Genomic DNA, 16,042 nt, shown 5'->3' on the forward strand with positions numbered 1-16,042 from the left:
TTTTCACCTGGAGATTTCTTTAGGCGCCTTGGATCAATTCGAGTGGCAGTAATCACGCGGCTTTATGCAACGCGGCCTAGTTTGCGTGAAAGCCACAACTGTCCGAAACTCTCTATTGAGAAGACGCCATGTGAAATTCCGCACAAAAGGGCGTACGGTCCAACGACTTTAGAACAGTGTGCGACGTTCTCATATTGCTTCCAACTCATACCAGTCGACCGCCCTCTATAGGCCATGTAACTCTCAAACTATGCAGGGGCCGAGGAGGCGGGTGGCTGAGTTTTTTTTTTTTAGTAGACACGTTTCATAAAAGCTCTGAAAAAGGGGTTTATAGATTGTTCGCATGCTCAGACCTCCCCCCCCCCCTACTCTCAAAAACGCTCCGCGGTCCCTGCTATTTATGGTCAGAATTCAGATTCGTTTCCTCAAAGGGATAACTTATTAAGAAAAATTATTTATCACACATTTATACAAGTCCTACATTAATGCTTTTTCTTCCTTTAATATGTTTCGCTTTGTTGTAGCTTCATTTGTCTCGTTTTCGTTTCCAAACTTCATTAATCTGTGTTGGGTTATCTTAAACAATATTTGACTTCTGGAACATTTATAAACTTATGGGCAATACGCTTGACTAATCATGAAAAGATTGTTTAATAGTTATAAATGAATGGCGCAAAATGAAAGCGCCGTAAAAAAAGTAACAACAACAACAGCAGCAGCCTTCATTTTTTCTTTTATCCTCAAGCGAGGTTTTTATTTCCATCATTTCAATACATATTTACATTATTAACTCAATGATTGAGTGAAACGAGTGAAAAATAACATAAACATTAAAGTATATACAACAATTCTACCAGCTTAGTATTATTTTCTTTGATTGCACAATCATGCCTAAAAAAAATCTTACCAACGACCCAGACTAGACAATCGTTTTAACGTAACATTTTATCAACGAAGAAAATGGATATTACATTTAGAGTTCAGAAATAAACAATATGAAATGAAACAATAGGAGTGATCGAGAGGAAGGAAAAAGAGAGGTACTGAGGAGATGAATTAAGACAAAACAATAGAAAAAAAATCGTGGGAGAGAATTCAATAACACAATCAACTTGAAGTTATATAAAAATGTGAGGAACAAAAAAAGACCAAAAGTCTATCAAAGGTTTGTCCCCAGGTATATGAAATGAAAAGAATCTAACACAGTAACACGGGTAATAAACAAATTAAAAATAAGTGGTGAAGTGTGACGTCGTCAATAATCTATGTTTTGAATTTCTCAATTTTTTCTTTATTTTTCGAAGGAGCATCAAAAATAATGTCCTAATATTGATAACAATTGAATATGTGAAGGATTGGCTAAGATATGACCATCTGAATAAATATATTTCCTATAGGAACTCAGTGTTATTTGCTCTGGCTCCTAATGACATTCAACTTTGCCCAACTCCGCGCATTAAACAGTAGTTTATTGATCGGATGTCACGAACAATACACGGGTTGACGCTTCCCTTTTGTTCCTAGACCCCCCCCCCTTCCCTTCCCCTCTCCCCTCTCTATCAAACTCACCGTGAAAGGAGAGACAACATAGCATAATAATAAATAAATACAGTACAGACTATATACCGATGCGCCCAACTTTCCCTCCCTCTCTCTCTCTCTCTCTCTCTGTCTGTCTGTCTGTCTTTCTCTCTCTGTCTCTCTCTTGTTTTGTTCTTCTTTCTCCTCCGCATCTTTTCTTTCTTCTTCTCACTCTTATTTCCCCTTCTTTTTCTTCTTCTTCTTGTTCTTCTTCTTGCTGTTCTTCTTCGTCTTCTCCCTCTTCTTCTTCTTCATCTCTTTTTATTTAGATACTCAATTTTAAGGGAAAAATACACAATATATAAAATGTAAAAGATTTGTATGTAAATCTCTGTTGCATCAAATTAATATGAAATAGTTTATCAGCCTAAATTGACGGTTATAATATATGTCGGACATGAAACTAAAGAAGAATCCAGAACGGGGGGGGGGGGGGGGGGGGGGGGGGGGTGAAAGGAGAGACAAAATAGCATAATACTGCACAGACTATACGATGCACCCAACTTTCTCTCTCTCTCTCTCTCTCTCTCTCTCTCTATATATATATATGTGTCTATCTGTCTGTCTTTCTCTGTCTTTCTCTCTCTTTCTCTCTATTTCGCTCTCTAAAAAGATGATATAGGGAAAACGAAATAGTTTGTAAGTATTGCTTGGAGAGCAAAATAATTAGTTTTTTTTAATTTACTAATGTAAAAGCGTTTTGAGCATGCTTATGTAAAGGTGCTATTTGAATATATTGCCAAGTTTTGACAATTATAGTTTTTAAGTATATGTATTGACAAAGTACATACAAATAAAACCGACACAGAAATGTCTGCAAGTATTTGGGACCTATATAGAATATGCGAAAAGAGCTATGTCTTTGTCTTCGGCCCATGATCCCACAGCTTAGTTACGTAAGAGGAACAATTAAAGTTGTGGAGGTAGGTTTTTCCGAAAAATAGGACGGAGGAGGCCCCTTTTTATTTATTTTTTCCTTCAAAATGGCCGCTTAAAATGGCCGCTCGGTACATTTTCCCTGACAGTCGGGCTATTTTTCAAAATCGCCAACGACATTTTTTATTTTATTTTTTTAAATCACTGAGATATAGATCCATTTTAGCAGTGTTTTTTATGTTTTTTTTCTTGAAAAAAAAAAAAATAGGAGGCGACCCCCAAAAAGGAAGCGGGCGGGGACCTTAGCCCAAAGATATAAACAAACAAAACAACAAAATGGAAAGAAAAAATCTGAGCTGGGGGGGGGGGGGGGGGGGGTCAGTCAGAAAAATATGATAATATAGGATTTCCCGCGGGCCAAATTCGCGAGTTTGTCATTCAAATTAATTTGTCTTGCGTTCAAATTCGACGGTTTTAGTGCAGTCAGGTATATCTCGGGTTTATATTCCCTTTTCTAGTTTTCAAATCTATGGAATTTTCGTTAAAATCTACGTATGTTTCATTCAAATTAATGAACAATGTGCTTCTTTCGCTATTTGGTCGTTCGATTTGGCGCAACACGATTTTCTGACAACGCGACGGTGTACTTTTAGCATTCTAATTCATAATTTGTAGCATTCAAATTAGCACTTTGTGCACCTAAATTGATGGTCAATATACATTTCTCGTTTATTACACACTTTTTATAGCTCATTCTTTTTCTTTCAAGATTGTTTTTTCATGTGTATTTCATCATATTTCATTTTCTTGCATTTATACACTTATACTTATTAGATTTATCTGATATTCATCAGCATTTAAGTTTGATTGTTAAGAAGAAAAAAACGACTTGCATCTACGGACCTGATGGTCTCAGTATATTTGTAAATGTTCATGTAAGGAAGTTGTTTGTCTTTTGTTTCATCATAAATTTATCATACTTTCATCATAATTAAATTATGGAAGAAGGGTACAATATTGTGACTGGGGTAGGAACTAGAGTCAAGAATTGGAACATGATTCATTATTTCGCCATGTCTTTAGCCATCGATCTGATTGCGGGCAAGTAAACTATGAAACTCTTTAAGAAAAACAGAGGGGTGTGCTGGGTATAAGAGACGATGTGAATTACTTTTGTAAAATTCTGAGTCTGTAGTAAAAAGGGGCGATAGAGGGTACCCCCTTTCCCGGGTATATGAACATGTCCGTGCAGAAATGCCATATCCCTTGATTTCGCCCCTTCTTTACTTTATGTCTGACTACACCCATCTGCATTGTCCTGAAAATAAATAAATGGAATAACAGCTAATAGACCCCAATGGCAAAGCATGCATTTTAACTGCATTATTTAAAAACTATAAAAGTTTGTTGCAATTATTACCCCTAACATTCCTAACTTGACTAACAATATTACGAATACGAATGACAGGTGTTAATTTGAATAATAAAAATTACGCTTCAACAAGTGAATATTAATTTGAATGCTAGTTGAGCAGTTTCTAAATTGAATGACAGATCTATGAAACCCTTCGACCAAAATCCTAAATCAAATACAAAAACTGGAAAATTGAATGATAATTGGCATGGCAAAGCCGATCTGCGCTAACTTAAATGCAAAGTAAATGAATTCGAATGACAAACACGCGAATTTGACCGGAAAATCCTATAATAAGAACAGTACAGACTACGTCCAACTTTCTATCTCCTCCCCCCCCCCTCTCTCTCTCTCTCTCTCTCTCTGTCCGCCTGTCTCTCTGTCTATGTCGTTTTCCATCTTCATCTTTCATAATGTTGTCTATTCCGCCATTTGTTTGTATGCCGACACCATCCCTTCCTTGAGATTAATTATTATAACATAAACTTGACGTTATACTTTAGCAAAAAGATATAATCAAACAAAAAAGAGACAAACTAAAGAAAGAATCAGAGCTGGGGGGGGGGGGGGGGATACTATCTTACATAGATAAAGAGCAGTTATAAGCAAAGAATTGAGAACTAATTTGTGCAACCAACTATCATGAAAATCAAAAAGCTGTACTCAATAGTAAAACTCCGACACTTTATAGCACGATAAGTAAATAAAGCCGACAATCTTGAATTGAAACAATGGGATGGACTATATCGAGACTAGCTAATCTCCTCAATAATAGGCCGACCTGGTACCCTGTATACGTACGCATGAGTGACCTGAGCTGAGAGCGCTAGGTCGAGCGAGACTGTACTATATACTATATAAGCTTTTCAATAATAGGCCCGTTCCATGAATAGGCGTCAATGACCATATAAGGTCAAGGCTCATGCATCGTACGGTGTACCCGCGCGTGCCGTGTACAAAGGTTTTAAATGAGATCACGATTCGACGTACTCCTAAATAAAAATAAAAATCTCTGTTGCATCAAAATAAAATTATACGTTCATTGTATGTTATTGACAGAAGTAATATACATCGGACATTATACTAAAGCACAAAAGGGTTACCTATAGAAGAAGGTGGACAACATTATAAGAGAAAGAATAACAATTTCTCTTTTATTTATACAAAAATTAACAGCATAAATACCCTTACAAAAACAGAAGAAATCTTGAAGAGAGAGAGACAAGAAAAATGTGAAAAGGACCCAACAAATAAAAAATAAATAAATGATAGGATTCTAGAGCGGAAGATGATAGGGTAAACGTAATAGTTTATTAGTATTAGCAAATTTGACAATAATAGTTTGTAAGTAAATTGACAAAGTATATACAAACAAAAACGACACAAAATATTTGAAAGCATTTTAGAACTACCGGTATATAGAATGAATATACGAAAAGAGTTATGTCTGAGGCCTATCTAGATCTATGTTACGTAAGAGGAACAATGAACTTGGCCAAAGGTAGAGTTCGTTGTCATGGTTATAAACTCGAACAATAGAAGGGCGGATTATGAGGTACTAGGGTGCCTGCCGTCATGTGATTTCTTCAGGGCGAGCGCGGATTACGCTGCTCCCAATGAAGTACCATTAGTATCCGAATTTCATGTGAAAGAAAAATGGACATGCTTATGAAGAACAAAAAAAACGATTATAATGAATAATATGAAAGTACAACAAACGGGAGCAATTGAGAATGTTAGTTTATATTTTGCACGATTGGAGAAATAAAGTATCATAAATCGTAATCTTGAATCTTGTGCAAGAGTATTGATTTATCTTGATTTTTTTTGTGATGTGAGCAAAATAAACGCAAATTTCTAAACGAATGTCAATTAATGATTTGTTACCTTCCTTCCATTACCCCCACCTAACAAACAAACAAAAAGCAGGAGACACATTAGTATACTTGGGGGAGGGAGGAAGACAAAAAATGTATAATGAGTGCAGTTTTCACATTTTAATGAGATTTATTGAATGGAAGAGTAAAATCAACCCAAATTTTTAAACGATTATAAACGAATTTTTATTAATTGCTTTCCTTTCATTATTCATCACCCTCCCCATCTAAATAATGATAATAATAATAATATGATGATGATTATAATGATAATAATAAGCCGGAGAAACACTATCGTACGGGGGAGGGGGGGGGGGGCACGGGGCAGAATGCGGATAGGGAGGCAGACTGCACCCATAATGGGTGGCCAGTGAAGAAACAAAAGAGAGAGTGGGGAGAAGAGAGGGAGGAAAAGAGATGAACAGGAACAAGAAAAAATGTTTTCTTTGGAGAGGGCTTTATACCAAGTTCAAAGAAAAAATAATATTTAAAAACTTTCGTAAAATGTGTTTTGCCTCTATGAGTTACATGACAATGGAATAGCATAGTCTCCAAACAAGAATTCATGAATCAACACATTGGCTTTATGGCGAGCACACAATTTTTATACCGGCGAGAGAGAAAAAAAAAACACTAGTCTTTATTTCCATTAATGGCTGGAGAATTAAATTTGAATGGGGCTCCCATAATGTGTCTAGATTGACACCTCCAAGTTACCTCCCCGAAAAAAATCTACTTTTTAAAAATTCATTCGGTTATATATACACAGATAAAACGTAATTGTTTAAAATGCTAACAGTTCATTACAATACAACAGCTTGTTGAATTTTTTAAACAGGTCTTATTACTTGTAAACAACCCTTTTAAACGGTGTTCTTATTGTGCATAATGATCCATTCCAAACATACAGAGTACAGTGTTAATTAGACACGAACTCAAGCTAAGCTAAATAACTTAGTTTAGCCGCAGAGGGAGCTAAACAAGTACTACGAATCTTTCAATGGGTTGACAATTTTCTGGCTTGAAAAGGACGTCACGGTGTTCGGACACACACAATGCGTCTTCTCGTGGGCAAATCGTGCATCCGGGATTAACTCCGACAGCTTTGATGCATGCGCTCTCAGGTTAATAAGCCGCGTGTTTACTGCCACTCGAATTAATCCAAGGCGCCTTAAAAAGGGGGTGTTTTTTTTTTTTTCTCTCATCTCTTTGGACTCCTGAGAAATTATTCAGAATTTAGGGGGGTACATTGAGCATTTTTCCTGATTTAGGGGGGTCTCCAAGGCAGGAAAAGCCCGCAAAAAGCCCGCGAAAGGGGGGTTCGGAAATGTTGGCAGTCCTCAGATGGGGGTGCTTTCAAAAAGAGGGAACGAGCATATGCGTACCCTAAATAACACTGAGTGGGGGGGGGGGGGCCCTGTTTGTTTACTGTTTCGAGGGAGAGAAAGTGTATTACTAATGACTGAGCGTGCATTGTACATGGATGTGTGAGCATATAGTAGATCACCTACCAATTATTCTTCACTGGTCAAATATAACTATTATCAATCTCTATAGTAACCTGTTTTTCATCATGCATTCGTTATCATTTGTTGTCTCTTTCTTCACACAGTTGTTAAGTAGGGCATCGGGCATAAATAACGACACACGACCCTCTCCCATTTATTACTATGTAGCCAATTATATTCTAGAGGGTATACTGTTATCGGGGGCATCTAAGTCCCCTTCCAAGTTCGGAAATAATTTTGTCTCATAGTACTAGTTGACTTCTAACCTTTCACATCATCATAATTTATAAGAAGAATGCTGTGAAACGTCTTTATAATCTAGTTGGAAAATAGGTCAAATATTTATTTTAAACATAATGACTACTTTATTTCTTTAATCTAAAGCATAGCATGAGGCAACTGGAGCATGCACACTTACTTGATGAGCAATGCACTCCTATAAAGCTAAGGGGGCACGTACATCCAGTGAACCGTCCATCATCAGACATCTGACAGGTCCCTCCATTGACGCAGGGATTGCTATCACACTCACCTATAATCAATTAATAACAGTCCTCGTTTTATCAGTGTGATACCACACTAATGTATAATCAAACAATGGCTTTCCTCGTTTTATCAGGGTAATATTACACTCAACTATGAGTAACCGATGACATAGCTCGTTTAATCAGGGTAATACGACACATATCTATAGCATTGCTGGTTATATCAGGGTTTTATCATACTCACCTATAATCAGCCAATGGCATTGCTCGTTTATCGAAGTTATACAACACTCATCTTTAACTTGTATTTTAATAATTTTCTTTTTTATGGTTTTAAAACAAAATGACAAATCTGTTATATTCATAGCAATAAATCAAGTAGGTCTCTCCCATAGTGATTACCAAATATGCATTAATTCCATATTATTAGGAAGGAAGCTATACATTTATACTTCTCATAATTAAAATAGAAAAATAGGCAAATTGGAACTTACTACTTTCGCAATTGATGCCACTCCAACTCCCCCTACAGATGCACACATAGAGATTAGGATTGGTAAATGAGATGCAGTCACCATCGTGTTGACAAGGGTTACTTAAGCAGACATCTCCTGTTTGTTTGAAGAAAAAAAAGGATAATACATGGAAAGTTGGAGGAAATATTGATTATAAAGTAAATCGAGAATCACTCATAACAGCAACCAAAGATGCCTATTAGTGTAGTTATTCATTAATTTCTTTTTCTCTATATGAAAATATAATCTTAGTTTTCCCCGCTTGTCTTTATAAATTGATCAGAAGATTGACCTCTTCTTTAAAATGTCATGTTAAGGGCCTGAAAGCGTAGCCTAAAAACACCACAGTAATATCATAACCCTCTCCACACTATTTAAGCAGTGAGTTGTTGAATAGAAATGGGGAAACGGCCGATTGATGATTGGTATATGATATCCAAAAAAATCACCTCTACTTTATAGAGTTATGTCGTTTCGATTAAATGATCAGTATGTTCTTAAATTCCAAATTCACTGAATAACGTGCATCTATTGACCGTGTATCCAAACCTCACCTAATTGCTATATAATATTGATCTAGCAGTAACAGGTAATAATTAGTGGATGACATATGAATTACTAAGGCCATCTCCTTTTGGTTTCCTTTTTCTATTTTCCGTCATTATATTTCATTGGAACACATGCCCTGTGTCGCTGAAACTCCGCCACTCAGGGCCCCCGTTACACAAAACTTACCATTGATAGTAACTTTGCCATCAATGGTAACTCCCATGGAAACCTTGATTTTGATTGGCTGTTGAGCCATGTTACCATGGTATTCGCCAAAGTTACCATCATTGGTAAGTTTTGTGCAACGGGGCCCTGATCAAGCCAAAGAATGAACTTACCATCAACACAGTTAGGTCCTGAGAAACCTGGTAGGCATGTACATGTGTATTGACATGCTGCAGATTGTCTACACTCGCCTCCATTCAAGCAAGGATCGTCAGCACATGGAGGCGTCGGACACACTGTAACAAGAAATAAGGAGTTCAAGGAAATCATTTAAAATGGCATTAGCGCTTTGTTCAATACCAATGTATATATGCGAATTGTAGTCTTTTTAAGCATCTATACCATCTTTAATGTTTCGGAGGCATTCTTTTATTAACAGATGCGAAAACCAGTGCCTACTAAATACTGAAGTTGGTTGCTGCTTAAACGGACTAGAGGTTGTGAAAACCCCAACCAATGAAAGTTCCTTGTATCATACAAATATTTGTGTTATTTACAGCAAACCTCTTCAATAGGACTTTCCCCTGAAGAAGACCCCTTTTCAAGGGGTCTAGTGACAATTTATTCTATTAACCTGTTATTAATGAATGAACTACAATACTTGGAAATCCACTCTGCATATATCACTTGTTGCTATGTCGGAAAAGCCTTGGGAAAAGCTTTCAGGTTGTCAAGAACAACCTTGATTAACAATTATGAATACAATTTGATGTAGCAAATGTTTGGCATATTCGACTGGTTTTCTCTCATAAGCACGCATCAGAACGTCTTATTCAACAAACGCCGTGAATGATTTTACTATATACTTTTACATGAATACCTGATGAAAATGTACTACATGTATGTCACCGCGTGCTTAACATATTTAATGTGCCCTCCAACTCAAGTTACAATATTCAAATATCACGAATTCCAAATATTCGAGCTTAAAAAGTATTCTAACAGGCAAGATTAAAATTAGCAAAATCAAAGCATATTTACATCAATATCGAGTAATATTCTGATGAGATTGTCTAATAAAAGAACTGTTGGAATTAGAAACAACATCAATGAATGTGTCTTAATTCCAGTAAAATGAGTATTATGGTGTTAACTTAACATGTTACTGATAATGTCTAGTTCACATTTGCTCTACGGCTAGGATACCGTGGCCGTACGCCCCTGAAATTGTGAGATACTTGCGAAGTCACCTTAGGGCGTATCCCTATCTGTACAGGCCGTACGGGTTGCCGTTGTATTATAACCCGGAGTTATAACTGTTTTCATTTCTAGGTTCGCTGTGGTGATTAGACAATACAAAACTGATTATTATCATTATTATTAATATTATCAATTATTATTAGTAGTAGTATTTTTTAAAATTAATACTATCATTATTATATTTATTACCATTATCATTATTACCACTATCATTATTATTATTACCATTATTTATTCATATTCCAATAATTAAATTATTATTATTATTGTTGATATTATTATCTTTAATAATAGTATAAATACAGTATTTACAAAAAAGACTGTAATACACTCCATATCTTTTTGATACGACAATTTGTTTCCCCCTTGATCCTTTTGAATAGATAAATAATGCATTTATGCTATCGACTCAAGCATTCTTGCTTATGATAGTTGGCCTCTGCATTTATCTTGATTATTTTTACTTTAATACCTCAATACTTTCAAACTTTCAATTATACATTTTCTAATTGTGTGTATTTAAGTTGTCACTCTTTATGTAAAATTTATATTATATACTATTATTGTTATTTGAATGTTTTATATTTGATTTATCAATAAATGCAGAAACATCTGCAAAAAAATTAAAAAATAATCATTTGTACGCTTGCTTTATCTGGTTGTGAAGGTCTGACAAGCGTCAAAGGTTGGAACCTTCATTTTGAATGCGGTGGAGCTAGGGTGTTGCCCTGATACACACCTACTCCTTTTTGTATAGGCACTACTAAATACTCTACTCATTTTGTATTCAGCTTGTGATATTATATTGTTATAATTTTGACATCAATTTTCATTGAAAAGGATAGCCTCAAGGATATTTTATAGGATTTTTGGCGCGTCATACTCGGTCATACTTCCTAAATAGTCGGGTAGTTGCAACACATTTTTAAATGTTAACTGATGCTCCAGTCATTCTCGGCATTGTATTCTTTAGGTTAAAATTATCATCATTAATGGTTATTTTAGATGTAAATTGCATATGAAATATGGGTTGGAACCAATCCAATAGTAAATCGGCTTTGAAATTTAATCATGAATCTTTGTAAGTGTCTCGTCACAAATTATTGCATTCGAGCGTCATAAATTATTGTATTTCACTAGGCGGAATCCGAATTGCATACATTACTTGTTGCTAGGTGGGACAAACATTATGTCTTGTTCTACCCAACAACACAGAATATTTGCCATTCGCATTCTGACTAGTGAAATACAATTATTCGTAAATTTGACTACATTACAAAAATGGTCCATTTATTAATATTACCAACTTGGCATCGATGTTGGCAGTAACGTATTAAAAAGCATATGGGTATTAATAATACTTTTCGTTTTTAATCATCTTTTCTCAGTATGAATGCCTATCGTCCTGTAGTTGTCGATGCGGAACATTTCATTTCATTAGGCGCATCCTAGCCAGAAAACGACACAATAAACTATTTCAATAATGTATTGGGGGTGTAAATCAAATTAGTGAGATCATTACAATAATATATGATGGGGCTGCTCTTGTTATTAAATGGTTTTGTGAAGGGATCGTCTTTTCGTCTGTTTGACTCCTTGAGGAGTTTGCTCATACTGTATGTTGCCATGGTAGTAATGATGAAGGTTTGGTGTGGTTGGTGGATCATGGCAATTCATAAACTGAATTTATTTCTGATCAAGGGATTACGTTGTAAAATAAACAGTCGGGAAGTTATTGGGAAAGGTTGTTTATGTACTACATATAAGAATAGGTGTATACTGTAGAAGTGTTGTGGTCTAGTGGATAAGTCACCCGACAGCAGATTACAAGGTATAGGGTTTGAAATCCCAGCCCGGTACTAACGTCCTTGGCAAGATGTTAATCTACATTTGCCAGTCGCTACCCAGGTGTTAAATGGGTATATGGTAGGATGCGAAAGTGAATGTAGTTTACACAGCATTGTGAGCGTCTGTAAAATGACGCCTGGCTGGAATACTCTCCAGGGAGTGGAGAATGTGCATACATTGTGTGTGGACAAGCCTAAATCCGATGACCAGGGTAATGATATTTCTGTGAAGCGCTTTATAGAGACAGTATGTACATTATATAGTGTGACGGATATATGAAAATTATCTATCTCTTTCTTACTCTTTCTCTTTATATATTCAATACTTGTGAATATTATATAAAATGTCTTTTATAATCGTTATTTATTTGTGACATACTTGTTTTTAATGGATTTGCTCTGAACGAGCGACTAGTTTTACAAGTAGCATGTGCTCTTGTTGATAAACAGTGCTTAATTTATTCTACTATTGATCGATAACTGAATATTCATGTATAATTCATTAGTTTAAGGCGCGATCCAAGGTGCGCAGCCAATTATATGATTGTATATGCGCGTACAGCTTTCTTTTGCATGCGCGACCCAAGGAGTATAAATAGTCCGCGCGTGGGTTACTGGGTCACCCAGGTACGTGACTGACAGTTTTTGCAGGCTATTACGCGACTGACAGTTTTTGCAGGCTACCGTATTACGCGAAAGGTGAATATAAATAGTGACTCATACAATGTTTACTTATGCAAATTTACCTAGGATTGTTCTAAAATGATAGAGTGAGAGGGATATTTTATTGTTCTACGGATCAATGCGGTCAGAATGGTGTATATGAAGAGAATTTTTGAAGTATTTTTGATGGTGATATATTAAGTTGGAAATAGGCATCTATATTTTTTATAGTTTGGATAGAAAGAAACAAGACAGAATGTCCAGTAGTGAATGGATGAAGCGTCCTTGTGAACTTGTCTCGGACGGTCCGTGCGTCCTATTTTTAGAGGGACGGAACGTCCCATTATCGTTTAAGGGACACAGTGTCTCATAAATATCTGAATATTGACATGGGATTATAGTTGAATTATTATTGAGATATCATCATACAAATATATGAAAGATGTTTTTATTATGTGAAATGTCTATTTTGTGTGATTATCTTCTTCTTTGTGAAGATAATATTGCCATTGTTAAGGAATAAATCTGGAAATGGTCAATCTATTTTTGAGAGAGAGATTTTGCTCTTTGGTGTCCTAATTGATTAATTTGGACACATAAAAATTGAGTGTGATTCAGGTCGTTGCGCAGACTGACAATCTGTCCCAAATGCGGTCATATCTCAAGTCTAGCCATTTCTAGTTTTGTTTCTGTGGCCAGTTTAACTATGTTTGATAAGAAATATTACATTGTATTGTTGTCTTGATTTCTCCATAGACCATGAATATTTGGAAAGGAAGGCTTCGGGTCTTTGTGACCTAATTAAGGCCATAAAGTCACCAGTGCCTCTGTAGTTTAATTCATATCATTTCATATTGTATAACGCCTAAATTTATAATACATGTATTTCGTCTAGAGGGCGTGATACTCCGTAGATCTTTTAATGATGTTTAAATGAACTTGATATTGTATATAGATAACGCTTAAATTTATGATACATGTATTCCGTCTAGAAGGCGTGATATTCTGTAGATTAGGAGTAGAGACAAATTGTATAGAAAGTGTATATAAATGAGACAGTTGGAGAAACAACTTTGTCGTATATCTATAATTTAACATTTTATTTATTGAATATATAACAGTTTACAGTTGAGTGTAATTCTTCTTCCCCCCCCCCCTTCTCTCCTTCTTCGTCCTGTCTTGGACGAGACAGTGTGTCCTTGGACCTGGAATGGACACATAGAACGTTATATGTATAGACAATGCATGGGCTTGTCTTGGAGGACACAGTGTCCTTAGATTTGGACATGGACACAGTGTCTCTTCTTTCTATCCCTTCCCCCGTTCTTACTCCTTTGAATTGTACTCATTACTTGTATATAGCATGACATGTATAGAATGACATTGAATAGTGGACAGTTGAATATGTACACTCGTAGCTAATTAATTAATTAGCTGCATATTACGAGCCTATCTAAAATCAGGCAATTATTACTTAACTACATAATTAAGAGGTGCGAACTTAAGACAGTAAGGGACGAATTCAATGGATTGCCGGTTATCTTTGAATTTAGAAAGTTAGTTCTTATCCAAGTATATTCTGGTGTAAGTTATAACTGGGAGCTAATAACTCGAGGCTAGATTATAACGGAGATGATGGATTTATAGATGTACAATGCTTAACCGACACAGTGCGTTAGCTTGTTTACATAATAAAGGAGTGAAAAGACTGTTGAAAAGCCTAGTTGGAAGGGTGAATAGGTTTTAATGTTTCATTCTTATAGAATGGGGACGATAAAGGGACACATTGCTGGCCAGAAGGTGTTAAGCGCAGGTAGATAGTGTGTCAAGGGGGTAGGAGTAACTGAAGTAGGCCCTTAGTCAGTTCAGAATAGAATTACTTGGAATAGGAGCTGGAAAGAAATGTTAACATTGGTCTAACAGCCATTGTGGTTGGTAAAGTACGTTAGTACAGCCTCTATCTAAGTTCAGTAAGTCTACACATGTACATTATTTAAATAGCATGCAGTCTACACTAGGTAATTAAGTGTTGACATCTTGTAAATATAAAACTAGGAAATACTGTATAAATTATACAAGCAGTAAACATTTATTACAATAATTAATTAATGTACATAATCTAGTAGCAATCATAAGTTCATGGAAGTATTTCTATTCTTGTTGAGAGTTTTACGGTTCTTATATTGTTGAACAGTTGCCTAGAAATGGCTTATTGAATAATCAATTCTTTATTCGACTTTAGATTGATTCAAGTTATAAATCTTGTTAGTCTGGTTTGCCTAGTAAATTAAGTATGCATTGTTGATAGTCTAGTCTCTAGTGTACGAAATCTATAGTAGATTTGGAACTACTGTAGGATTTATTACTAAACAGGAACACAAAGACTTTGTCTGTATATTTCAGACAAACGGACTCAGGTCATCGTGCCTTATAAATCGCTCGGAAGTGTGAAAGGGAATAGGATACTATTTTTGTTATTTAGTGAGTGACCGAGTGGAAGACTTGATACACAGAAACGAATGTATGGGACATGATTATGGTCTAAATGGTGTTGTGAGGCTTGTTAGAGAGACAAAAACATGATTAGTTCCTACTTAATGATACTTAATTACGGTATTAGGGGTGAGAATAACACTCACCTATAAAAGAATGGAAGATATTGTGAAGTGGTTTGAGACTCTAGAAGCTAACTTGAGGGGAAATGGCCAAATCAATAAGGTTTTTCCCAGAGAGCGAGACAACGTGTCCTGCACTGCGTGACGAGAGACAGATTGGAAAAGGACGAGACATGAATCAATCGACAGTGCGTCCCAAAAGGAAGCAATTGCCATACGTCCCAATGACTTTAAGCGTATACTAGTAGAAGGACGCATTGTCCGGTTTTTTAGGAATCTGTGTATGTAAGTGAGAGTGTATCATATGGTGGCCCTGAAGGGACATCGCGAATAGACTAAATCGTGAAAAATATGCGATAAAATTCACGATATCGTAAATTTTATCGCATATTTTTCACGAAGAAATTCACGAAATTGACGATATCGTGAACTTTATCGTGAACTTTTCACGATGAAATTGACGATATCGTGAATTTTATCGTGAAAAGTTTACGATATAAAGTTCACGATATCGTCAATTTTATCGTGTACTCTATCGTGTACTCTATCGTGTACTCTCCTGACGGGCGCTTCGTAAACAAAACCAGCCCTAGCTGGGGGAGACAGAGAAAAGGAAAAAAGGGAAAGGGAAAGAGAAGATAAAAGGAAAGAAAGAATAATAAGAAGAAAAGAGGGAAACGGGGGGGG

The 16,042-nt window shown here is 35.9% G+C and overlaps 1 protein-coding gene across 1 annotated transcript in view; it reads right to left on the bottom strand.

The window, feature by feature from the left end:
• Positions 1–15,642, bottom strand: part of LOC582937 (neurogenic locus notch homolog protein 2) — a 59,709-nt gene extending 44,067 nt beyond the window's left edge. Inside the window, exons 1-4 of the mRNA XM_030982773.1 lie at positions 15,380–15,642; positions 9,144–9,266; positions 8,236–8,352; positions 7,675–7,788 (exon numbers count right to left, since the gene is read on the bottom strand). Of these exons, the coding sequence (XP_030838633.1) occupies positions 7,675–7,744 (70 nt within the window). The 5' untranslated portion in view covers positions 7,745–7,788; positions 8,236–8,352; positions 9,144–9,266; positions 15,380–15,642. The remainder of the gene's footprint in view (positions 1–7,674; positions 7,789–8,235; positions 8,353–9,143; positions 9,267–15,379) is intronic.
• Between the last annotated feature and the right edge of the window lie 400 nt (positions 15,643–16,042).

The sequence above is a fragment of the Strongylocentrotus purpuratus genome, unplaced genomic scaffold, assembly GCF_000002235.5.
Source record: "Strongylocentrotus purpuratus isolate Spur 01 unplaced genomic scaffold, Spur_5.0 spur5_scaffold_13, whole genome shotgun sequence".
Classification (NCBI taxonomy): domain Eukaryota; kingdom Metazoa; phylum Echinodermata; class Echinoidea; order Camarodonta; family Strongylocentrotidae; genus Strongylocentrotus; species Strongylocentrotus purpuratus.